Genomic DNA, 14,497 nt, shown 5'->3' on the forward strand with positions numbered 1-14,497 from the left:
CTGTTCGAGCTGCTATAACAAAAATGGCATAGACTGGGTGGCTTAGGCAATGGATATGTATTTCTCGAAGTTCTGGAGGCTGGGAAGTCCAAATCAAGTGCCAGCAGATTTGGTATCTAGTGAGGACCCACTTCCTCCTTCATTGAAGACTGTCTTCTGCTGTCTCCTTACCTGGCAGAAGAGGTGAGGGAGCTCTCTAGAGGCCCTTTTATAAGGGCACTAATCTCATTCACGGGGGCTCCACCTTCAGGACCTAGTCACCTCCCAAAAGCCCCACCTCCCAGTACCATCACAAATGGGATTTGGTTGCAACATATAAATGTGCGGGGGACACAAATAGCTGGACCATAGCAACCATTTCCAAGATGAAGCTGCCTTTGGGGAGACAGAACTTTCTCTGGCCAGTAAGACTGAGCTCACACCAAATATTGTACTACAGCAGGACGGGTGAGACCCGGTTTTCATGCCCTGGACCATCTCATTCAAAGGAAAAACCTTTCCATTACATACCCTGCCAGCTCTAATCATGTTCTAAGGACCCTGCTAACTCCTTATCTCTCCCTTTATCCATAAGACTTTCAGGAAAATAATCTGAAATCTAATTCATACTACGGGGTTACTGCTCCAAGTCATTTACATTTGCACTCTAACATCCTTCAAAATCTTACGTCTGAGCATAGCTCGAAAAGTGGGATGTCAAGAGCTTACTAAGAAACCGTGAATGCAGAGTCCTTCCTGGGAGGGCTCCTAAATTTACTTATGTGGGAAGTAGATTCTCTGAACTCGGCCTTGTGTCTCCTCTTGCTGTATTAATGCATTCAAGGGTCAGTACAAGTCCTTTATACCCACCCCCTTCTTGTCATTTCTTGCCCATTATTTAAGCTGCATCCATGTTTTTCTCTGACCATTCTCCGCACATATTACATTAAGCTGGGTAACCTCCCTGAACCAGATATCATCTGGTGCTAAGTCTGGGCTTCCAGGAGACAGTGCCACCATCTACATATAATTAACGTCAGCTTATCTCCCCAACAGGAGCTCATTGCCAGTCATCGCCTGTCTTTCAGAGGGAGCACAGCCCCACCCCTTTGGCACACACTGCCCCCCGAGTGTGAGCACCTTCTCTCCACAACGAAAAGTCTTGTTCACTGATGTATCCCCAGGGCCTAAGCACAGTGCCTGGAACCTCTGTTAACAAGCATCAGCAAATGCTTCTTTTTTTAGATTTATTTTTATTTATTTTTTATTGATTTCAGAAAAGAAGGGAGCGGAAAAGACAGGTGGAAACATCAATGATGAGAATCACTGGTCAGCTGCCTCCTATATGCCCTTTACTCAGGAACGAGCTTGCAATCCGGGCATGTGCCCAGACCAGAACTGAACCCTGACCTCCTGGTTCATAGGCTGATGCTCATCCACTGAGCCACGCCGACTGGGAAGCAAGTGCTTCTTAAATGAGTAAATGATGAATGAACAGATAACGTTTCCATTCTCACTCCACCTGTGGCCCACAGAGCTAGGCCAATCCTGAAGTCTGATGCTCTGAAGCTGTGGCTCTGAAACTTGTTCTCTGGTCTAAGACGACAGAGAGAAAGTGTAGTGTTTCATCCCCAGCATTGCAATGCTAGAAATCAATTACAAATGGCTCCCATTCATCAACGATGCCCAAGGTCTTCTGATAATTGTCCAGTGACTAAAAACCTTTTCTGGAACATATTTCCCATGAACATTTCAAGACATTATTTTGGTTGCATCACTAAAATTATGGCTTAACCTATATTGAAATAAAGCTATAACATACCCATGTATCATATTCTTTTGTTTTTCACCCAATAGAAGAGAGAGCTAGCTGCCCAGTTTTGATATATTATTGCCAGTGATACTATGGAAAGTATGATACTCATGCTGGCACCAGTCGGCAGTGTTTCTTTTTTAAGTGTGAAATTGTCCTATCGTTAAATTTTAAAAAAAAATTAGTTCCAGCTTCATTTTCAAGTCCCCTGTTCACTGACTGTACTAAGGCCAACAAAATTCATTGCTTTGGTATTTAAATGGCAAATATGGTATTAAAATGTCACCCATATGGTTGGTTCCCGGGCTCATATTTCAGTGACCTAATGCAGTTTGTGATTCTAGTTTCTTAAACGCTCTGTCTCACTTTACCCTTCATTATAGATACGATACTATTCAAAGTAATACTACGAAGAAATCTTCCCATCAAAACTTTATAGAACTTTATTGGCAGCAATCTGGCCCATGAAAGGTTTGTGAGGTGCCTCGAAGTGAACTGTAATGGTCTGCAAATTGTCCTGTCACTTAGGAATATGGCAGCTGTGGTGATGAGAAGTGTTGGAATTGATCTTAGGAGTTTCTCCTCCCCAGACTCATTTTATTATTAACTAGAAGCCGGGTGCATGAAATTAATGCACTGGGGGGTGGGGGATGGGGAGTCCCCTCAGCCCAGCCTATGCCTTCTTGCAGTCCGGGAGCCCTCGGGGGATGTCTGATGCAGGGAGCAGGCTAAGCCGGCAGTTGGTCTTCCTTAGTGTCGCCATGGAGGCAGGAGAGGCTCCTGCCACTGCCACTGCACTTGCCAGCCATGAGCCAGGCTCAGGGCTTCTGGCTGAGCAGTGCTCCCTCTGTGGGAGCACACCAACCACCAGGGGGCAGCCCCTGCATTGAGTGTCTGCCCTCTGGTATTCAGTGCAAGTCATCTCTGGTGGTCAGTGCGTGTCATAGTGACCCATCATTCTGAAATTTGGTCTATTTGCATATCAGCCTTTTTTATATAGGATGATCCTAGGGTCATAGATTCAGTAGGTATTTGTGAAAAGACTAACTCACGGTGGATGACATGACTGAGTTTCATTCTCCTGTGCAGCTCATCACACTTCTATCATAGCCTGGCATAGCTCTCTTTATTGCAGTTATACTCCCCCCCAAAAAAATAGCATATTTAATCTCTTCAGTTAATATGTCGCATTTTCTCTTTTAAATTTACTGTAGGACTCCATTTTTCTTTCCTCCACCATATCTGCTCTCTATGACAGGGAAATCACCAAGGAATGCAACTGGACATGACATTACTCTCCACTGGAGCTGGAATCCTGTCCACAACCATATCCCTAGAGTATGTGTTGTATCTGACACACAGGAAGTACCAGCAAATGAGTATTGGTGAATATATGAATGAATGAATGAATGAATCAGTAAATAAAAGAATTGATGCTACGGGCTGTGGAGGAACAAAAGAAAACAGGTAAGAATATTATTCCAAAATAAAAGGCCTTGAAAGAAGACTTGTATGGTACATTGAACAGGCTCCTTATCTATAAAACTGAAGATATCTGGATTCTTTTGAAGCAGCAACTGAAATAACTAAGTGAAAGCTGCATGAGAATGGTAAAGTACTACTCAGAGAGAGTTTCTTGAATGTGACAACAATGAATTGTGAGCAACATGAACTAAAGCCAGCAATTGAGCTACAGCATGGAATTGCAGCAGTCACAGCCTTAACCCAGACAGGTTGGTATTATCCACTGAACGAGCTCCGCCCTGCTCCGGGCCCACAGAATGGAGGTGGGTGAAAGGCATGGCTGGCCTTGGAATCTGGAAGGAAAGCATTTTATAGCGAAGAACCTACAGACACAGAAGCACTTTTTTTTTCCTTAGTTTTATTATTCACTATTAAACCAATGATACAGAAGCTAATATTTATCCAGATTATGAAGTAACAGCTTTTCATTTTTCAAAGTCACCAAGGTTAAGGAGCATACCCAGGTGAAAGGAGCATAGGTCCGCCTCCTTTGGTTTTGTGGATTTTTTCCAAAAATTATCCTAGACCACCCACCATTTCCTGTTGTGGTTTTATTCAAATCAGAGACTTGAGAAATGGTACGTGGCCAGACAGGGGATGGAGCAAACACACTGAATACAGGTGGCCTTTCTCCAGATCAGGGCATGAACTTCCACATTCAACTCCAAAAAGAAAATCCTGGTATGTAAGCATCCTCTTTACTTAGTGAGATGTAAGCATTCTCTTACTTAGTGAGATGTTAGAAACGACCTTTCGACGTGTAGCTAAAGGTAACTGTTGGCATGGTTTTACTATCCAGCGACTATTCCAGGGATGCATGTACTGTGTAAATCGAGGCACAACTGTGAGATTTTGTGTTCAACACTTTCCCAGAGCCGTCCACCATTTAGAGAATCACATCCAGTGACATCACTGCGTGGAATGTTGCCAGAACAACACACACTGATCTGCCCTGGGAGCTTGCGATTCCACACAGGGTGAGAGCATCTGATGACTTCAGTCTATCTTCCAGATGGACACACCCAAGCTTTGCTATTAAATACATTTTATTATTTTAAAGAGTGTCTTTCCTTTTAACTAAGTCCTATTACAGTTAGGGTATTCTATTCATTGTTTAAAAAATATATATATATATCTAATATCATGTTGATCCTATTATTGAATAACTTTGAATTTCATTTCAGAATTGCGGGGGGGGAATTTGTTTAAAAGTGGAGGTACACTGTCTCTGGGAGGGTGGAGGAAACCACTAATCTCATCCAGCCTTCTCCCTCTACAGGGAGCAAAGGCTCAGAGAGGTGAAGTAACTTGCTCAAGGCCACAAAGCCAGCTAATGACCAAGCGGAACTAAAGTCGCCCAGCACCGAGTTCTCCTTCTAGCACCCGGCATGGCTCCGAGGCGCTAACCACACCAATACTCAGCGTGGGGCAATCAGCTCACCCTGCAGGGCGGGTTGGTGGCAGTAGACCCAGGGGCAGCACTGAGCAGTCTCACCTGAACCAGGTGCCGGATTTGGCCCTGAGCTGATGCAAGCTGAGCTGTGGCCAATTCAGAGTTTCTGTCTAAAAGACTCTTGGCGAAAGCAACCATTTGTCAGGTTTGTGTTCAAGGCCGGTGTCAAAGTAAAAAATAAAATAAACAAAAAGCCTAAAACGACTATTACTTATCTTGAAAAGCCACATTCCATTTTTATCTTGAACTTGCAACAGTACTTCACAGTGAAGAAATTGAGGAATATACGTTTAGTTTAAAACCAGTAAATGGTGTTCCTAAGTTTTAGGCCTTGAGTTTAGGTATTTGGGAGGCCTGAATTTGTAGCCAAGTAGGTGGAATAGGGAAAAGACATGGCCCAGGTAGCTTTTATATTTAACACCTATATTAAAGCTGCATGAAACATTCCCAGGAGATAAGCATAATGGAATAAACTTTTATCTCAATGCTGCCTTCTGTCCAAATCACTGCTCTGCACTTATGAAGCAAGAAAATTCTCTCAACTCAGTAGCTTCAACCTACAGTACTCAGCTCAGCCAAACTGGGCACCCACAGTAAGAAAACAGAACCAAGCCAATGAGTGACCTACAGCCTGGTCACTCACCATCATCTGTATTTAGCCTAAAGTCACCATTCTGGCCACAGGTTCCCCAATCTGAGATGAGGGCTGTCTTCCAAACCTCAGAAGTAAAGTAAAACACCCAATTTTTGTTTTCGAGCTAAAGCTAACGTTATCCGTGACAGTGCTTATGATCAAATTGCAAACTAGGACTTCTGCTCCGTCTTTCGGACTCAGCATGGTCAAGGTTTTCCGTGTGTGCTCACCCAGCTGCCATGAGAATCCTGAACCTGGGCAGTGGACTGCTTCGAATGAATGTGATCCTAAACACCCATGCAATCGTTTTTATCAAAGTCATGGGGCTGGTGCCTATCAAGTAAAATAAAATGCAATATATCTGAAGTTACAAATGTGTCAAGCCAAAACATTTAACTCTCTGTGTACAGTGATACACAGAGTTGCCCTTTCACATTATCTAAGTGAGGGATGCGGCAGGCACAGCGGGCTGGCGCGGGCGCCGGTGCAGATGTGCTGGTGCGGAGGCTGGCTGGTTGCAGGTGTGCTGGTGCGGAGGCTGGCTGGTTGCAGATGTGCTGGTGCGGAGGCTGGCTGATTGCAGATGTGCTGGTGCGGAGGCTGGCTGGTGCAGATGTGCTGGTGCAGGTGGTGGTGTGTTGTGGCAGAGGAACACGTCTGGTGGTTTAATACCCTGGAGAGGGAAAGAAGTTCATTGTGGCCCCTTCCTGAAGGAGTTCTTCCGGTAGGACCTAAATGAGGCAGGATGCTTGATCTATGTTTATGTCCATGAAGTCTCTCAATTGGAGGCTCATTCTATGTCTCCTCTTCCTGTCTCCTCCCCGCCCCCCTCCGCTCCCAATGGGACCTGCTCAAGGAAGGCCCGCCCAGAAATAAAAGGCATCAGGTGGCAATAAAAGAAGTTCCCTGGGAAGCAAAACATTCTTTTTGCTGCACAAGGCTGAGTATTAAAAGGAGCATTAAAAACCAGAAGATTGTTCTATCCATCTACACAAGCTCACGTACTTGGCAATGCACATCTTATTGGAGAAGGACTCCGGCTTCGAGATAGCTGGAAAACAGACAAGTGGAATGTGAGTTACACAGTAGATGGAGCCTGATGAATGAGTCCCTTTGACCTTTTTCCCCCCTAAAACATCAGCTAACTAGTTGCTCTGAGACACTGCAGAACTATGATCTCCCCACTCAGGTTGAGCACCCAGTTTCCTTTTTTATTTTTTTTAAATATATTTTATTGATTTTTTTTACATAAAGGAAGGAAGGGAGAGGAATAGAGAGTTATAAATATCAATGAGAGAGAAACATTGATCAGCTGCCTCCTGCACACCCCCCACTGGGGATGTGCCCACAACCAAGGTACATGCCTTTGACTGGAATCGAACCTGGGACCCTTGAGTCCACGGGCCAACTCTCTATCCACTGAGCCAAACCGCTTAGGGCCCCCTTTCCTTTTTCATTTCCTAAAATAAATGGGCACTCAGTTTAGTTTAAATTATATTATTCATTAACACGTGGGCTCAGTGTCTTTGTTTCTTGTTGCTTTTTGTTATTGCTGTTTAACGGTTGCTAAGTACTTTAAGATTGAATGATCAGTGACCATATTGAATTCAAAGCTTTCCAGAACTTTACTATTAACGAATTAAAGCTCCAATGGTCAGATACTATCTGCAGATCCTTCCTATGAATTGCCCCCTGTATCCCTAGCACTGCCCCATTAAGGAAGGTCACTAGGCAAGCCAGAAAAAAAAAGAGAAAATTTGTTTCTCAAATCTCACCTTTGATTTCACTAAGCAAAAGCCACCGCCTGTACTTGCAAACCTGCTACAGCCCAGAAATAACCACCTACAAGCATCCCTCTTGCTCTAAGCTTTCAAACACTCCAGAGAGGCACTCCCGAAGATGGAAGCTGTTCTGCACACCAGACCTCTAACAACCCACGACCAGATCAACCAAAGACATTTGCATCCTAGCCGAAACCGGTTTGGCTCAGTGGATAGAGCCTCGGCCTGCAGACTGAAAGGTCCCAGGTTTGATTCCGGTCAAGGGCATGTACCTTGGTTGTGGTCACAACCCCAGTAGGGGGTGTGCAAGAGGCAGCTGATCGATGATTCTCTCTCATCGATGTTTCTAACTCTCTATCCCTCTCTCTTCCTCTCTGTAAAAAATCAATAAAAATATATTTTTAAAAAATAAAATAAAATAAAGACATTTGCATCTTATTTTGCAGGTGTACCCAGCTGGCTTAAGCAGGGGATACTGGACAGGGACGGAATGTTGGCAGCAGTTTCACCTTTGAGAACATCGTTTACTCTCGCCTAAAGTTTAAATGACTTTGTTCTCCCTGGGCACACAGTGGGGAGGAGGAGGCAGGTTGAACCATGGAGGGGCTTATTACAGAGGGTCGTTGCCCACGACAGCCCTCCTGTGCGTGCCCAGGGGGAACCTGTGCCATGGATGTCAGCACATAGGCGTCGGATTTTCTCTCTTCTGACATGTCGTTTCCTCTTAGATTGGGGAGAATTGCAATCTTCCAGTATAAAACTCTCAAGATTTGCTTTTCATGTGTCAGTTTACTAAATGCATTATCCTTTTACTTTTACTTACTGTAATACTTATTCCTGGATGAGGACCATTAAGTGATATTAAAATCTCTGAGAGCAAAAGAACTGTGTCAGAATCATGCCTTTTCCCTTCTCAGGCCATTTCCTTCATCGGGATTTTTTCTCCCCAATTTCCCAGCTTGTGAAATTCTGCCAAAACCACTATAAACTCCCCCGGGCACCCATTCCTCACCACCAAACCCAGAAAGCATCTTACCTGTCTAATATCGCTAGTACTTCCTGCCTCTTTAGGAACCAAATCATATACCGCTTTCAATTCCGTTGTTTATAAAAGATGAAAGCCCATCCAAGGGAAAGACCATGTTTCCGTTATTTTTGTGTCCCATTCTCCCATCCCGAAATCTAGCATCCACCCGACACAGAAGGAATGAAGGGATGCTTCGTGAAGACGGAGTCAGACATAATGGAGTGGTGGAGTAGCAATAGATGCTCACCAAACTCAGTTACTCGGGGGGTGTTGTCACTGTGAGGGTTTGCTTCTGTTTTGCTGGGGGCAGGGTGTTCGAAGTTTGGGGCTAGAGCTCATTTTAGGGAAGTAGATGTGGGTTTTCTTCCCCTCCACCCTCTCTGAAACAAGGTGAAGCAAACATGTTCATTTTTTTTTTTTTTTTTATCTAAAGGAACAGGATGTTGTTAGCCTGCCTGGTGTCCACATGTCTTGGTCCAGCCCGGTATTCAAAAGACATTGACTACATATTATTTGTTGAATAAATAAACACATTTATGTATGATGAATCATACTAATGTTTTTCGTCTTCAGAGGTGTTGTTGCTATTTTTTTCCTTTGACAGTAGTATTAGTAATTCTCTCAAGAACTAATGTAAGAGGAAACTAATCTTATTTTTCCTACTTTGAAACTGGGAGGAAAATGAACACCTGCAGTGCCCTTTATACGGTACTGAAATCCAGGCCATTTGATCAGTTTCTCCAAATCACAGAGTAAGTTCCAGAGGAGGCAGGGACCTGTGCTGAGATCAATTGACTAAGGTGTCCCGTTCTCTATAACTGATAACCAATAGCCCGTTTTCTTTAAAACAAACAAACCACCTCTGCTTCTTTCTAGGTCACGTGTCAAACACAAGGCCCGCGGGCCAAATCCGTCCCGCCAGGCCTTGCAATGTGGCCCGCACCGCGCTGTCATCACTGCACTCCGCTGCATTTCCATCACAATGACAGTTTATGACTGTTCAGTAAACCATTCGGCCCGCGATTTAGGCTGGATTTTAGATTTTGGCCCCTTCTCTGATTGAGTTCGACACACCTATTCTAGGTGATCGATTCCTTAGTCCAGGGATTAGAGAATATGTAAAACTAATAAAAATTAGTTTGGGGTTATTGCAACATGTTCTCTTTCTACCTACAGACTTACAGTCACCCCTTTAATAGGCTGCTGTTGAATTTTAAAATGTCAATCATAGGATGACTTTGTGCAAAATGATTAGATACATACCATGCTTATCCCAATATGGCTACGGGGGCAGATGGGACTTAAACTCCTGCTTCGACTTCGGGTTACGGGTCGCACAGAGTTCCACTAAAAAGAGAAAGAAAAATAGTCCATGGTTCATAAACGTTCTCATGGCTTATGACAATATGCATATCCCACCGGTAGAGAGGTTTTGCTGATATGATTACATTTGCCCATTACTTATCGTCTGCATTAGGTATACTCCTTACATTTACTATAGCTGCCCAATATTTGACAAAAACTTTAGGGTATTTCTCAAATAAAATCCCATTACAATGAACTTTAGGATATTCAAATGCTTGGTGCTAGTAGGATTCTGTTTTGATGAGTAAGTTGCAAAGTACATTAAGTTTGCATGCGTTGGAGACTGTAAGCACCCTGAGGGAGGGGCCTGAGTCTGATTTGTTCACTGCTGAACCCCAGCACCTGTGTTATAAATGACTACAGAGCAACTGTTGTTGAATGAAATGAATTGAGTGACTAAATAAACCACTATTGTTGTCCCCTACTCTTCAATTCAATTAATCAGTAAGAAAAAATACATATATTCACTATAGTAAGATCTCACGAATAAAAAGCCTTCTTAAAAATTTCCCTTCACTCAACGCTTTTCTTCTCAAGGTTCTTCCTTTTAGGGTATTCTCATTTTGTATGAGGAGTTTTTAAGCTTGGGCAAATGTTGGTGCCATGCTTGATGTGAGCAAACGAAATTAAAAGGCAACTGCTAATAGTGGCTATTTCTTCTCCTTCCCTTCTAAATTGTACTCCAGACAGTCTACAATGAGAATCTTTTAACAGGGGGTGATTATTGTAAGGGCAAGAAGCATGGTTTATGAGCACTTTCATTGCATAGCATATGTGGTTGTCAGAACACAACCCAACTCCTGTGGGCTCGGCTTCCACTGCACAAGTGTTTTATTGAGATACAGTGGGCTAAAGTGGGCTGCTTCTGCTGCAAAAACCCTTGTCTTGAGTTCTGTTACAATGCACTCCTCCCCTTCTCCCCTATGTGGGGGAAAGCACATTCTCTGTTCTCCCGCTCAAAGAGTGTAGAACAGAAGTCACCCGGATGGTGGCTTTGATCTGGACTGAGGAGCTTCACTTCAAATTTTACTTAACTCTTTCTAGGAAGGGCAGGGTCAAAACTCCATCATGTTCACATCATGTCCAGCACTTGTGGGCACTAGTTCCAATACCAAGTCACACTAAGACTCTATTCTGAAAGCTGTCCAGTTATTTAACATGCTCAAAACATTCTACAGACACGTACACAGGAAGCAATCTTCCGAAACCGATTGGTCCCTCTCTCCCCATCCCCTCTGCCCCCTCTTTCTCCGTCCCTCCCCTCTCCACACATCATACCAAGGAGAGAAAAATGGTACATTCATTGTTTCCCAAAATGGCTGCTCATCAGTAAAAATTTGGCAAACTGTATCCTGAAAATGTATCCCTTTTAAATGCTTAGCGTTACAAAGGGCCTCCCGTAAGGTGAGCTCAAAAGGTTTTGCGTTTATAATGGCTTAATATTGCTAAGATAAAGGAGGCAGGTAGGATTAGCTCTATTTTATAAATAAAGCAGCAGGCAAAGAAATTGCTGCCAAGAACCTATGAAGAATTGTGGAAGAACAGAAGAAAAGAATCTGTTCTCTCCCAGCCAATCCCTTTCCTCTCCTTTGTATGAAATCTTATCAAGCAACTCTTTATGAGCTTCCTTTTATAGAATCTCTGGGTGTATAAATGTTCTCGAACTTGTGAATCAAACACTTGGGACGAATTGTCACAATGCAAGGCCACCGTACAAAAGCCCCTCTCTTGGTGACAGCTTCCCCCTTCATAATGACGATGTCATTCTCCATGAGGGCAGGCCACACGTGATAGAAGATCAAGGGTGCCGTGAAATCCGAGTCATAGCTGCGACGGTACCTGTTTTAAACACACAGAAGAAGGAGAAAGAGAAGTGAAGCAATTAGGTAGCACACCTGGGAGGGGGAACAGCTGTGTAAACTTCCATTTTGATTATGCTCAGATCTAGATAGACACGGATTCTGATTCTGTTATTGAAGAGATGCTTTCGGGCCCTTAGAATAGGAACCAGTCATTAGAGGAGCCCCCATGGACTAGTCACAAATCACATCCGGCTAATTGTGCCCTTCTCTTTCTCCAGATTACCCATATTTTCCGGCGTTTAAGACAACTTTTGAAATGAAAAAAAGTCAACTGAAAATCGGGGGCAAAAGACCAAAATTGCACAAAAATTACCTGCAGATCTTGACGGCAAAGTAAGTCTTTTCTTTGAAGTGGGAGATAGTCTTAAACAGAGAATATAGGCCTAAACCTATGTTTTAACTGTAAAATTAGGGGGTCGTCTTACACGCTGGAAAATATGGTATAAGAGTTGCAATTCAAGGAAATGCTAGAGCCAGAACCAGTTTGGCTCAGTGGATAGAGTATAGGCCTGCAGACTGAAAGATCCTGGGTTTGATTCCAGTGAAGGGCATGTACCTTGGTTGCAGGCACATCCCCAGTAGGGGATGTGCAAGAGGCAGCTGATCGATGATTCTCTCTCATCAATGTTTCTAACTATCCCTCTCTCTTCCTCTCTGTAAAAAATCAACAAAATTTTTTTTAAAAACAACAACATCAAGGAAATGCTAGAGACCATGGGAAGTCCCATAGGCTTCCTGCAAGATTTCTCATGTTACCTTTGTGGGCAAAACAGGAGAAATGTAATTGGATGATTAACCCAAGTAAATGGGTTGGAAACTGGTTCAAGAATCAGATCCAAGGAGAGGTAATTAATGAACCCATGAGAACGTGAGCGAAGGTGCAAAGGGCTCTCTCAATCCCATGATAAATCAACATTGTCATCAATGATTTGCATGAAATATAGAAAAATCATTCAAAGGTGGGGAGTGGGTCAAAAAACAAAACAAACAAACAAACAAAAAACACAGATCACAATATCAAAAAATAGCTTGCCTGGCTAGCTTGGCTCAGTGGTTGAGCGTTGACCTATGAACATAGGAGATCATGGTTCAATTCCTGGTCCGGGCACATGCCCAGGTTGCAAACTTGATCCCCAGTGTGGGGTGTGCAGGAAGCAACTGATCAATGGTTCTCTCTAATCACTGATGTTTCTATCTCTCTCTCCGTCTCCCTTCCTCTCTGAAATCAATAAAATAGTATTTTTTTAAATGAAATTGCTTGATTGGCTGGGAAAAATAAGCTGAAGAACACAGCATGTAGTTTGGATACCTATGGGGTCCTGCAATTGAATCTTTTAAAAAATTTAACTACAAAGAAGTAACAAATGGCTTACACAGCCCAAGTAAAAATATAATAACAGATTTCAGTTGAACTCAAAATGAGTAAACAGTGTTATATGGCTGGGGGTCTGGGGGAAGGAAGAAGAAAATAACTTTTAAAATTAGCTGAATTAATAGAGAATAAGAATAGAAAGTGTGTCGGTCCTCCAGACTGACCAGTCCAAACCAGGGGACTGCATTCAGTGTGGACACTCTCTTAACAAGGGATGCTCAGCAGAGCATGGAGCACAGGCCAAGGAAACAGATGTTTGTCAAGAAGTCTCAACCCCCAGCCCCTACATATGGAAAAAACCTGAAGGCATGAGGCCAGGAGGAGGAGAATTTGAGTAATTGCTTTTAAATGTGTGAAAGGCTGCCAGAGTTTTCGGGGTTTTTTTATTTTATTTTAAGAATTATGCTTGTGCTGTGAAGTCCTAGAGGGAGAACCAAATCCAATCATTACTAGGAACTCCAGTTTCCACCCCACAGCCAACCAAGATCTGTATGCTCCTGATTCTGTTATTAAAGAGATGCTTTCAAGGATGCTCCAAGATCTGCCTGCGCAGGAGGCCCTTCAGAGGTTTAGGGAATGTCCAGACCTCATAAACCAAAATAGATGAATATTTCTTTCTTTCTTTTATTTCTTATTTTAACCACCACGCAGATTAAAAGGGAAAGAGAGAGAGAAATATCGATGAGAGAGAAACATTTATTAGTTGAGTCCCATACCTGCTCTCTACCCGGGAATCGAACCCACAACCTTTTGGTATACGGAAAGAGGCTTGAACCAACTGAGCCACTTGGCCAGGGCAAGTAGATGAATATTTCTAAGTGGGAACAGGCATCCTCTAAAGCAGTGGTTTTCAACCTTTCTAATGCCGCTACCCTTTAATACAGCTCCTCATGTTGTGGTGACCCCTGACCATAAAATTATTTTTGTTGCTATTTCATAACTGTAATTTTGCTATTGTTATGAATTGTAATGTAAATATCTGTCTTTTCTTATGGTCTTAGGTGACTCTGTTAGCAATTCTCAACCTGTGGGTCATGACCCACAGGAAAGACCATCGGAAAAGACAGATATAGTATAGCTCATTAGTGGTGGAGCTGGGACTGGAGCCCAGGTAGCTTGACATCTGGTCTCCTCCCAGATCATCTCCAGCTATATCATAAGACCTCATAAAATCCCAGTAAAATGTTCCAAATTAACTTAATTTCTTTTCATTTATAAAGGAAATATTTATCATGAAACCCCTGGTAGAAACCTAATGGTCCTAGATGAAAGAGTTAAGAGCATCACTGTCACATGCTAGTGTGCAGAGAGAATTACAGATCCCCAAGCCCCACTCCAGACCCACTGCATAAAATATCACGGCGTGCGATCCAGGAACCTGCATTTTTAACAAATATCTTGAGCAATTCTAATATAGGTGATCTATGCACCATACTTTGAGAAACCTGGTCTAAATAATGCAGTAAAAACCAATAAAAGAAAACAATAATCTGATTTAAAAACAGGCCAATAATCTGAATGTTTTTCCAAAGAAGGCATACAGATGGCCATCAAGTACATGAAAAGGTGCTCAACAGCATTAATCATCAGTAAAATGTAAATCAAAACCACAAGGAGATATCACCTCACACCTGTTAGAATGGCTATTATAAAAAAGAAGAAGAAGAAGAAGAAGAAGAAGAAGAAG

The 14,497-nt window shown here is 42.9% G+C and overlaps 1 protein-coding gene across 1 annotated transcript in view; it reads right to left on the reverse strand.

The window, feature by feature from the left end:
• Positions 1 to 3,654: 3,654 nt before the first annotated feature.
• The window catches only part of SPATA18 (spermatogenesis associated 18), a 33,595-nt gene continuing 22,752 nt past the window's right edge, over positions 3,655 to 14,497 (reverse strand). The window contains exons 11-14 of the mRNA XM_036416603.2: positions 11,292 to 11,415; positions 9,475 to 9,558; positions 6,409 to 6,454; positions 3,655 to 6,076 (exon numbers count right to left, since the gene is read on the reverse strand). Of these exons, the coding sequence (XP_036272496.1) occupies positions 6,069 to 6,076; positions 6,409 to 6,454; positions 9,475 to 9,558; positions 11,292 to 11,415 (262 nt within the window). The 3' untranslated portion in view covers positions 3,655 to 6,068. The remainder of the gene's footprint in view (positions 6,077 to 6,408; positions 6,455 to 9,474; positions 9,559 to 11,291; positions 11,416 to 14,497) is intronic.

Source organism: Pipistrellus kuhlii, unplaced genomic scaffold (assembly GCF_014108245.1).
Source record: "Pipistrellus kuhlii isolate mPipKuh1 unplaced genomic scaffold, mPipKuh1.p scaffold_m20_p_1, whole genome shotgun sequence".
Classification (NCBI taxonomy): domain Eukaryota; kingdom Metazoa; phylum Chordata; class Mammalia; order Chiroptera; family Vespertilionidae; genus Pipistrellus; species Pipistrellus kuhlii.